The sequence below is a fragment of the Dicentrarchus labrax genome, unplaced genomic scaffold (assembly GCF_905237075.1).
Source record: "Dicentrarchus labrax unplaced genomic scaffold, dlabrax2021, whole genome shotgun sequence".
Classification (NCBI taxonomy): Eukaryota; Metazoa; Chordata; class Actinopteri; family Moronidae; genus Dicentrarchus; species Dicentrarchus labrax.
The window spans coordinates 2,530,475-2,542,536 of record NW_026136711.1 but is presented as its reverse complement, the minus strand read 5'-3'; the positions used below and the strand labels follow the sequence as shown (position 1 = coordinate 2,542,536).

The 12,062-nt window shown below is 38.6% G+C and overlaps 1 protein-coding gene and 1 long non-coding RNA gene across 7 annotated transcripts in view; one reads left to right on the top strand and one right to left on the bottom strand.

Moving 5' to 3' along the window:
* Positions 1-12,062, top strand: part of LOC127372052 (uncharacterized) — a 281,035-nt gene that overhangs the window by 11,805 nt on the left and 257,168 nt on the right. The gene's annotated exons all lie outside the window — the stretch shown is intronic.
* The window catches only part of gabbr1b (gamma-aminobutyric acid (GABA) B receptor, 1b), a 208,046-nt gene that overhangs the window by 148,833 nt on the left and 47,151 nt on the right, over positions 1-12,062 (bottom strand). For 4 of the 6 annotated variants that reach the window (XM_051415258.1, XM_051415260.1, XM_051415261.1 and 1 more), the window contains 3 exons: positions 9,934-10,072; positions 8,262-8,447; positions 4,512-4,529 (listed from right to left, as the gene is read on the bottom strand). In XM_051415258.1, coding sequence (XP_051271218.1) covers positions 4,512-4,529; positions 8,262-8,447; positions 9,934-10,072 — 343 coding nt within the window. The remainder of the gene's footprint in view (positions 1-4,511; positions 4,530-8,261; positions 8,448-9,933; positions 10,073-12,062) is intronic. The other 2 variants (XM_051415262.1, XM_051415263.1) reach the window with 1 other exon arrangement.

The window sequence follows — 12,062 nt, the reverse complement described above, 5'->3', positions numbered from 1 at the left end:
GAGGAAAACAGGAGTTTGTTGAAAAATAGGGGGTTTTTTATTTACCCAAAAATACCAAACAATAGAAACCAAGAATTTTAACGTCTAGGCCTATAAAAGAGGAAAAAATATTAAATCAGTCTGAATCACATTTTCTGTGATTGCTTGGTACAGTAACCTGAAAAACCACCTGAACCACATTGTTAAGGTTGCTGGTAGCGTGATACGTGTCCCACAGACCACCTTGATGGCTATCTTTCTCAAACTTTTCCTTAGGCTCCAGATTTAAAGTACCATCGTTGAGGTACAAAACGAGTAAAAACTCCTATGTTCCCTGTACAATAACCCTGCTTAAAATGCACATGTAATTTTAGCTTATTAGAGATTGTTGTTGTTCCGTATATTGTATGTACAGGAAATATGTTTTTGTATTTTTGTATTTTATGCCTGTGGCAGTACAGTACAGGTTACTGAACTGAACTGAATAATCTCATCATTAAGGTGTGAACAATTTTGAGTTGTCAACTCCTGTCTGTCTTTACCATTCCATAAGAGCATCACAAAACAAAAGAGTGAATGATTTGATAAATGGGTTCAGGATGCTAAGGTTCAGCGAATGGGTTTTAGTGTTTTAGCAATTGTGAAAAACTGTATTGTCTTTTTAGTTAGTTGTCCTTTACTTTTTTATTTCCTGAAATAAATGTCTTCATTAACAACATCATTATACAAAACATCTTCTAGCAGTTTCTATACACTTTTATGCCATCATTTTATAGCATCTTTGTTGTTCGCAGCCAAACAGCCTGAATCCAAACTATTAGAATATTGTTCAATTTGGCAACATAGTCTTAAAACATATAGAAAGGTCCTCCGTATTGCCAGAGCAGCCTATTATTCAAAACTAATAGAAGAAAATAAGAACAAACCCATGTTCCTCTTCAGCACTGTAGCCAGGCTGACAGAGTCACAGCTCTATTAAGCCATGTATCCCCATAACCCTCAGTATTTTATGAGCTTCTTTTATGATAAAATGATTACTATTAGAGACAAAATTATTCACCAAATGCCCTCAACAGGTATCGCTGTCTCTCAACAAATGTAAAATCAGGTAAACATTTTTACCTGATTGTTTGACTGTTTTTCTGCTATCGAGCTCCATCAGTTAACTTCAATAATTTCTACATCAAAGCCATCAACCTGTCTGTTAGACCCCATCCCAACTAGACTGCTTAAAGAAGTCTTACCCTTAGTTGGCGCTTCTTTACTGGATATGATCAATCTTTCTTTATTGTCAGGATATGTACCACAGTCCTTTAAAGTAGCTGTAATTAAACCCCTTCTTAAAAAGCCTGCTCGCGACCCAGGGGTTTTAGCCAACTATCGACCAATTTCTAACCTCCCATTCCTCTCTAAGATTCTTGAGAAAGTAGTCGCCAAACAGTTGTGTGACTTTCTACATAGCAATAGCTTATTTGAGGATTTTTAGTCAGGATTTAGAGTTCATCACAGCACAGAGACAGCTCTGGTTAAAGTTAATAATGACCTTTTGATTGCTTCCAACAATGGCATTGTCTCTGTACTTGTATTATTAGATCTTAGTGCCGCATTTGACACCTTTGACCATAATATCGTTTTACAGACTTGAGCATCAAGTTGGTGTTTAAGGAACCGCCCTAAGCTGCATTAAGTCATACTTATCAGATCATTCTCAGTTTGTACACGCTAACGATGAATCCTCCATAAATACTACAGTTAGTCATGGAGTTCCACAAAGTTCTGTACTTGGACTAATTCTATTCACTTTATACTGTATATGTTTCCCCTAGGCAACATTATTAGGAAACACTCCATTAACTTTCATTATTATGCAGCTGCTACACAGTTATATCTATCGATCAAGCCCGATGAAATTAATCAATTATCGAAATTACAAACATGTCTTAAGGACATAAAAAACCTGGATGAGCTGCAATTTTCTGATGTTAAACTTAGACCCTTGGCCCCAAAAACCTCTGAGACTCACTGTCTAAAGATATAGTTACTCTAGATGGTATCACCATGGCCTCTAGCACCACTGTCAGGAATCTTGGAGTTATCTCTGATCAGGACATGTCATTTAATTCCCACATAAAGCAACACTCTAGGACTGCCTTCTTTCATTTACGTAATATTACAAAAATCAGACACATCCTGTCACAGACGGATGCAGAAAAACTAATCCATGCATTTGTTACTTCTAGGCTGGATTACTGCAACTCCTTATTATCAGGCTGCCCCAATAAGTCCATTAAGATGCTCCAATTAATTCAGAACGCTGCAGCACGAGTACTGACAGGAACTACGAAAAGAGATCACATCTCTCCTGTACTAGCTTCTCTGCACTGGCTCCCTGTAAAATTTAGAATAGAATTTAAAATCCTCCTCCTCACCTACAAAGCTCTTTATGGTCAGGCCCCTTCATATCTTAAAGACCTCATAGCACCCTATAACCCCTCCAGAATACTGCATTCTCTGAATGCAGGGTTATTTGTGGTTCCTATAGTCTCTAAAAGTAGAACAGGAGCCAGAGCCTTCAGCTACCAAGCTCCTCTCTTGTGGAACCAGCTTCCAGTTGTGGTTTGGGAGGCAGACACCCTCTCCACATTCAAGAGTAGGCTTAAGATGTTCCTCTTTGATAAAGCTTATAGTTAGGGCTCGCTCAGGTGAGTCCTGAACCATCCCTTAGTTATGCTGCTATAGGCCTAGACTATCGGGGGATTTCCCATGATGCACTGAGCTCCTCTCTTCCTCTCCCTCCCTTTCTGCACTCATTCATGTCCCATTAATGCATGTTACTAACTTGGACTTAACCCGGAGTTTTTGTGTTTTCTCGTCTCGCAGGTTCTCATGGATCCTGGTGGAGCCTTCTGCCATGGTCCTGCTTGACTGCCATTGCTTATATTACTGATATTATTAGGGCCCAAGCACTGAGTGTGTGAAGGCCCTATTGTAATTGTAAGGAGTCTTATTATTATTTTAGTAACAAATTAATCGCATTTTGGAGGCTTTCCGGTGCTTGAAAAGTCATGAAACACAGCGCACGTCAGTCGTGGAAAAAAAAAATTTGATTCTATGCGTCGCTTTCGGTTTGGCCATTAGGTGGTGCTACTATCATGAAAAGGGCTAATAACTTCCGCATTGTTTGTCCAATCTCCACTAAGCTTCACATATTCTGTAACAGTCCCACCCTGAACACGCCTTTATAACTTCACCGTACATGGTCCAATCTCAATGAAACTTCACGTTTGATATGAGTCCCAACCTAAACACGTCTACATGATAATATTCAGTAATAGTGATAGCACCACCTAGTGGTGAAAGGAAGTGTCATTTTTATACTTTTCTGTATATCTTCCAGCAGATTGACCATATCCAGCTGAAATTCTGTCAGAAGTTCCTTAGGATGATGATGATGATGACATCTTATGAATCTTAAGAAAAAACAAAATGGCTTTGCCACGCCCCCCAGAAAGCCCATACCCCAAAGTCCTGCCCTGAACACATCTACATGACAATATTCAGATATAATGATAGCGCCACCTATTGGCAACAGGAAATACCAAGTTTTGTAATTTTATGTTCTACTCCTATCAGGCTGATCAGATCCAGCTCAAATGTGGTCAGAAAATGCAAAACATATGGTTGATATATTTATTTATGATAAGAGTCACATCTATGTGATCATATTCAATAATAGGGATAGCGCCACCGAGTGGCAACAGGAAGTAAGCGCTGCATGGCAACTTGATCTGATTTAAGTGAAGTTTTGAACGCTTAAGCCTTTAAACGGTGTCTGAAATGCGTGACAATGTAGAGCGGTCTCCCTCAGCTTCCGGTGATGAGGGCTTGTGCGTAGAGTGAAGTGGCGTGGCTGCAGAGGGCAACCGCCGTGCAGGCCACAACGTAGGTTGATGGCGAGGTCCTGCTCAATGCTGCTTGCAGCTTTAATTTTAATTGAAAAAAATAATAATCTTGCGGGCCGGATTATATAATATATTTGACATCATGTTGTAGGGGGATAGAAGGCCAGAATCGACCCCCAGTCAGGCAGTTTGAAATCCCTATTATTAACAGTTCTGAGGAGAATCAGGGCATCTTTAATCAATCTCGGAGAAATCCATCCGGTCCTCAATAGCCAGATCATTGATTGTTCGACCAATTAATCAGGTGTCACATCCCCCCTCAACCTGGAAGTAAAACACTATTTGCAAAGTAGTAGTAGTAGTAGTATTTGCAATATTTCAGCTGTTTGGCCTTGTCTGTAAATGTTTAACATATTATCTATAAAATATGTGACAATGCATGAACATGCCTTAACCAAGATGTCCATACAAATGTATTTATCAACAGCTTACTAGTAAAACAGAAGGAAAAGACATTATCATCAGAAAAAGTGGTATCAACCATCCCTAGTTTTGTTCATTCCTTCAGCATTCACTTCACTTTAGGTTTACTACTTGATTGAACATTTGTGAGAATGAAAATGTTCTTACCTTTGTAGTGCCGATCATCTTTGGCCACAGAAAAGAAGCAAGACAAAACAGAGATTTAGATTTTACATTTTGAAAAGTTAAAATGTGTGACAATATCTGACAGTCCAGCTGAAGTAGGCCCAAACATTTAATTTCTGCCCAGATTTGTACTAGGGTTGAGCGAGTACTCAGCTAAAATAAGTATCCGGCACGGATAATGTACTTTTTACTAGTATCATTGGAGTAAAAGGTGCCAATATCCAATTTCTAATAAAGACCTTTTATTTTTATTCTGTGTGTGTTAATAGTTCTTCTAAAAGTTAGATTCTTACATGATCAGAAACTTTGATCTGAAGCTCAGTTCCAGAAATGGTTTTGTAATTAATGTTGCAACTTCTGATCAACCCATATCAATTTCTGCCGTAAACTAACATCTAGTAAGTTTCACACACAGCCAGTTTAAGCCCCGCCCATTCCAAGTAGAGATATAAATACAGGAAATTTAGTTGGTTGAACAGATACAGATAATGGTGTCCTTGCTCATCCCTAAATTGTACACTGCAAAATTACACTAGGACCAAACACTGACCTGTTCTGGCTCCTTTTGCTCTTTTTGTTAGTGCACTAAAGGCCCATCTTAACCTGAGTGTAGACATACAATGGGGCTTCTAATGCTTTAATGATGTTAATCTGTTAAGATCACACAAAGCCAGCCCTTTCACACAGATTGCTCACAACTGTTGACAAATTATATATTATTAGGGCCCGAGCACTGACCGTGCGAAGGCCCTATTGTAATTAAAGGAATTATTTTTAAAAAATGTTCCTCCTAAACAAACGCATTTTTTGAGGCCGCAACATGCTCAAAAACTCATGAAACGCGGCGCACATGTCAGTCGTGGGGAAACATTTCGTATTCTATTAGCTGCTCTTGGGTCCGCCACTAGGTGGCACTACTATCAAGAAAAGTGCGTTTAGGCTAATAACTCCCGCATCGTTTGTCGCACATTCAAAAACCTTATATCCACGCGTTCGGTGAGAGGAGCTGCATCTCCCCATATAGGCCATGCCCACTTACGCCTATCATTTTTTGCCGCTAGAGCACAAAAAATGTCCAGAAACTACTTTTTCGTGTTTCTCCTATGCACTTTGTCTGATTCGCACAAAACTTTTCACATAGCATCTGGGGACCGCCATTTGAAGATTGAAATTTCTAAAAATAAGCACGCTATAAAATTAAGACGTCCTGTAGATTTTTCATCCAAAACGAAGTGGACCATTTATACACATTGGTATGTCCGATTGCCACCAAGCTTGGGTCCATAGTGCCCCATGTCTTCCTTAGGCAACGTGCACAATTTCAGATCTACTTCAAAATTGTTCAGTACAGTCAAAAAACATTGCTGATTAAAAGTTGTGCTATTTGTGGTACATTTAATGGTTTGTCCGTGGCTATCCGTGAAATTCGGCCACATTGAATTTCGCCGTGATTTTCAGCGTTTTTTTGCGTTGTATTTGAATGAACTCCTCCTAGAGAATTTAGCGGATCTGCTTCAAAATTGGTCAGTACAGTCAAAGTATGTTGCCGATTAAAAGTTGTGCTATTTGTGCATGTTAGTTGAAGGGCGTGTCCGTGGCGTTGGGTCAAAGTTGGCCAGGCTGAATTGAATGTCAAACTGTGATGCCATTTCCGGCATTTCACATACTTTCAGCGTTTTTTTGCGCTATATTTGAACGAACTGCTACTAGGGAATTTATCAGATCAACTTCAAAATTGGTCAGTACAGTTAAAAAATATTGCTGATCAAAAGTTGTGCTATTTGTGACTGTACGTAAAACCGCGTGCCCATGACAACGTGTCGAATTCCACCGATTGGCCATAAAACAGATAGTACTCCACTAAACTTCACATAGTCTGTAACAGTCCCACCCTGAACACGTCCTCACAACTTCAGTGTACATGGTCCAATCTCAATGAAACTTGACATGTTTAATAACAGTCTCACCATGAACACGTCTACATGACAATATTCAGATATAGTGATAACTGGCAACAGGAAATAAGCGCTGCGATGCAATTATGATCTGATTTCTGTGAAAGTTTTATGTTGTGGTCTGCACGTGTTACGGCGGCACGTGACGCGCCCACAGCACACCCAGAGTTGCGTGGAGCGAGGGCCCGTTCATCACTGCTTGCAGCTTTAATTTTCTATATATTTATATAATATACGATTTGAATAATTGTTTTTTTTAAATTGTGTGGACATGTGTTGTCACAGATAAAAGAGTAATAAAAACACTCATGACGAGTATTAGGGCCACGCATAAGTAAAAAGAAAATGATAGGAGAAAGTTTTTTTATTTTATTTTGCATTTCCAGAGTAAAGTAGATATGTGGCGATTGAAGTTGAACTTTTGAGAATAAATCAAACTAGAAGCATTAGTGCATATGGTTGCCTCATATATACACACAGTATATATACTGGCATTATACTCAGAAAATAGCAATATCCTGAACTGGACTAGAATTTATGTATTAAATATAAATATGGTTTCTAGAGCAGCAACAGTAATGTCAGCAAAGTCACTTTCTCACTGAAAACTAAAATGTCAGTAAAACAAAATATATTTCTGAAATCATACACACAGACATCAGTCAGTATGAGTCCTTATTTCTGTCCTCTCAGATTCATGACAGACTAATATAAACACTGAGACTACATACAGACAGCTTTATTCATTATTAGATTAGCAAGCACGCTGTGGACAAAGCAGGTGGAAATATCACATCTCTACTTCTCTCTGTGTGTCTAAAAGAGTTTGGATGTACCCTGAGTGTGTGTGGAGCTGAGTCCTGTTTTCTGTCCTGCAGAGGAGAGGACATAAATTACATCCGGTAATACTAGGTGCTGTGTCCTGCATATAACAGTATAAGTATTATGACTAATGATCATTAGGCTGTTTTGGTGGTAACATCTCCGCATTTGGTGCTTTTCACATAGCACACTATGCACATACGTAGCGACGGTGCTGGACGTATGCAAGGGTATCAATGGTCACACCTGTGTGCAATACAGAGAGGATATGTTTCATCACAAGTCATAATAAGATAATTGATTAAGTTGATTGATCCCAAAGGTGTGGAGCAGAGTCGGAGATATAGGCATTACCGCAACAAAGGTCCCAACATGTCATCAATGCTTGTATTGATGGTTTTAGTTGATCTGTTGCGTAGATGGCCAAACAACAACCACATGTAATCTCAGACTACTTCCTCACATTCATTGTGTGCTTAGGAGGATATGCAGGAAATGCAAAATTGAAAAAAATTGTCCTTGTCAAAAAAGGTTTTCTTATACCTGGCCCTATTACTCTGCCGTGTAATTCACACATGAAAGGGCGAGGCCATTAAGTGAAATTAAATTATTAGTGTGATGGTAAATGACACATAGAATTCACCACATAGATCGGGACAGGTACCAGATAAAAGAAGCTGAAGGGACTATGTGACATCCCTCGACTCCATACTATTCACTGAGGAAGACTGCTGGATGTAAATAATGCTGCTTCAGAATATTATAAAAATTGACTTTCTGACAAATGGTTTATGAGGAAGCCTTACACCTGTGCTTTTAACACTGTGACATGTTCAAATGCATTCAGCCTGCATTCAGTGTTCTCCAGTATTTGTCTTGAACAACTAAAAACTCTGCTGTAATTCTGTAATTGAGTCCACATTTTGTGCCATGCAGCAGGAGGAGAGGGACTCACAGTGACACACAGGCTTGGGCACGTCCCACTTGCCCAACTTATTGCACTGTGTTGAGTTTCGGCCCATGAGGATGAAGCTGGGCAGACAGCTGTAATGCAGCACAGTCCCCTCCACCGGGGGCCCCAGGGGCCAAGACACCACCCGGCCATTTTCCAAAGATGTCCACACCCGAGGACACAGCAACACTGGAACAATGAGACAGAGGAGGCTTTATTTCATACATGTCCTGAAGAGGGATCTCACACTTATTGAAAGTAGCAGGGAATTTCTGGCCACTGCAAATTTTTACATTCTCATACATTGTAAATACTGGCCTATAGTAATAGTTGAAAATTGACATAGTGAAGTAAAATATTTTGACTATTCGGGACTTTGTAGATTGATGGTGACAGAGAAATAGAGACATGAGAGGATAAACTAAAGTAGGGTTTCTGCAGGTTTCAACAGGTAATTTTTTTTCTCTTACTTTTACAACCATATTTTACGTCCACACTGGCAAAAAAGTGCAAAGGATATTAAGAAAAATCAGTATTGGTTTCATGTTGGTTTCAAAAGAGATTTAAGAGACTGAAAAATGCATATAACATTGACTTCATTATTCTAATCATTCATGACCTGTCAAAATCATATTTTAGACATTATTTTTAATAACTTTATATACATATATGCTACTGTTGTTGCTGGTGTCTGTCTGTCTGTCTGTCTGTCTGTCTCTCTCTCTCTCTCTCTGTCACCCCAACTGGTCGAGACAGACGACCACCCACCTAGAGCCGAAGGATCTGTCCTAGGTTTCTGCCTTTTAACAGGCAGTTTTTCCTTGCCCTTGTCTCCAAGTGCTTGCTCATGGTGGTACTGTTGGGTCTCTGTAATTAATGTTATAAAGAGTTCGGTCTAGACCTGCACTATTTGAAAAGTGTCCTGAGATAACTTCTGTTATGAATTGGCACTATACAAATAAAATTGAATTGAATATATACACATATACTGTACATATATACACATATATACATACATATACATAAATACATACACATGGTAATGGTAAATGGACCTGTACTTGTATAGCGCCTTTCTAGTCTTCCAACCACTCAAAGCACTTTTACACTACGTGCCACATTCACCCTTTCACACACATTCACACACCAATGCACAGCATCGGGAGAAGTTTGGGATTCAGTATGTTGCTCAAGGATACTTACTCAAGGAGGAGTAGATCAAACCAACAACTTTCCGATTAGTGGACCACTATGCACATAGCATATCTAAGTATAGGTAAAGGAGGAAATTGACTGAGGCGCTAACCGACCCTTGCTCAACTGTTATTGGAGCACAGAGCAAAAAGGGGCTGGACTTAGGAAGGGTATATTAGCATATACTTAGTTGAAACTATTTAAAGTTTCCTGTAGCTTTAATGTGAAATAGTTAAAACAGGTTTTCCGGGTTACCGACTGCGTATAGTTATACTGAAAGGCCTGAACTTTATCGTTCACAAGAAGTTGGCCTATGAGGACAGGGGGATTTCAGATAATCTCTCCTCAAGATGAAATCAGGATATCTTTGCCTCCTGAGAGTAGTACTCAGTGACGGAGTGTCTGGAGCAGTGTCTAAGGTGGTAGATGAATTAGTGTGTGATGGATAACATAGTGGACAGTCAGCTGAGGTTAAACTCACAGCATCTGCTGCGCTGGCTCAGATCGGTCCAAGTGCCATTGGGCAAACATTTTCTGACCTTAGGTCCCACAATCACCCTGTTGCCTCTGCAGATGTACTCTATCTCATAGTCTACCGGGAGCACCTGCACACTGCGAATCTACACGCACGCACGCACACACGCACACAAACACACACACACACACACACACACAAACAAAGAATCAGAATCAGTACACCAGTAGATATACCACAACATAGATTTGGTTGTATTGTTTAGAGCCTGACCAATATTTTCATACTGGTATATATTGGCCTATTGCAGACATATTGGTATTGTATCAGTATCAGTGTATATGTTATGCGATATGCCCTGATATGAAAACTTTTTTTCCAGTATATAATGCAGAAAACAATGCTTGTTGTAATATATTGATGTCACTGCAAAGTTAATCCAGCAGAATGTGCTGTGATTTACAATACTGTGGCAAGCACCACAGAGTAAGAAAGAAGAAGCAGTCATCAGCAATGCAATTGGTTGATAATGTGCAGTATATGTTCAATTATTTAACATGTTAAAGTATATTTAACTTCAATATTCTATTATAGTCAATAATTTGTTTACAAAAGCAGCATTTCCGCAGAGTCATATCAGTGCTATATTCACACAGAAAGGTTCTATTTTTATTTTAGCCCAAATATTCACTATATAGGCCACCATCTTGGTAATCAGTGAATTTCCCCCTTCTAAAATCAGTATCGGTCAGGCTCTAATATTGTTTACACAGCTAAAGAATGAATTTCAATGGTTAAGTGTTAGCAGGCAATGATTTCTTGATGTTGTTGATCCCTTTGCATTATTTATTATTATTATTATTATTATTATTATTATTATTATTATTATTATTTTAATTTACACTTGTACAGTTAAGTTTTAGTTTTAATTTTAGTCAAGTTTAATTTTCTGCTCATATTTTGCACTCCATGTCCTACTTGAATAATGCATAGTGTTTATACTTTCATTTATAGTTTTTATATCTTCTATTATATTTTGTATTTTGGAATATTTTTATTTGTGATATTCTTTGTTCTCTGTTTTTGCACTACTTTGCCTTATTGCTGCTGTGTCAACCTGAATTTCTCCTAAGGGGGATCAATAAAGGAATATCTTATCTTATGTAACACCACCCTCCTCATCTGCCCTCTCCCCCCTCAACCCCTCTCACTGCCTTCCTCCCCCCATCCTCTCCAGTTTTGAGGAAGGCCAGCTTCCAGCGGTTTGGAGGCTCGTTTGTACGATCCGCCATCCGACTCCACAACACCACAGCATCCAGTACCTCCCACCCCCGCTGACTAAGACTGGTTTTAATTCAACCTAACTTATATTATTTATCTTAAATTGCACATTACACAAATATTTAGCAAACGATTGTACTGCACATTACATATAGTGTATATATTTTTCATTTATAGTTTTATATTTTATATTTTGTAATGTTCTTATTTGTGATACTATTGTATGTACACTGTACTCATTTTATTGCACTATATTCCTCAGTGCTGCTGTCTGTATTTTGAATTTCTCCTACGGGGGATTAATAAAGGTATATCTTTTTTAGGTATATCTTATCTTATTGTTAAGATGATTACATTTTCAACTTTTTACCTCAACTTTAGAGAGAGCCAGGCCTTTATTTCTTATTTTCTTAAGCATACTTGATCAGATATTAGTATATTAGTATCTCCTTGTTTTCTAGTCTTCTCTGGTTTTAATTTGCTGTAAATGCAAACTCAACACTTCCTCTAAGTTTACCTGTTGGCTTAATTCAGCATAGTGTTCATTTCCACACTACTTCCATCAGTAAAACAATACGGTCACAATTACCCCTTTCACTAGCTGCTCCTGGATTGTCTTTGTAACAAATGTTTTATTATTCACTGGTTATTTCAAATCACCTCCACTTTACCTTTTTGAAAAAAGTATCTTTTAAGGTATCGTCAGTGAAAGCAGACACACCCTGTGCAGATGTTTCACATCAAAAGCATTTCATAATACCTCTCTTTACTGGTAAGCTTTTAATGTGAAAATGTTGTGTTTCACTGACCATAACAATGTTAAAAAAGTGTACTGAAATAAAAAACAGAGCTAC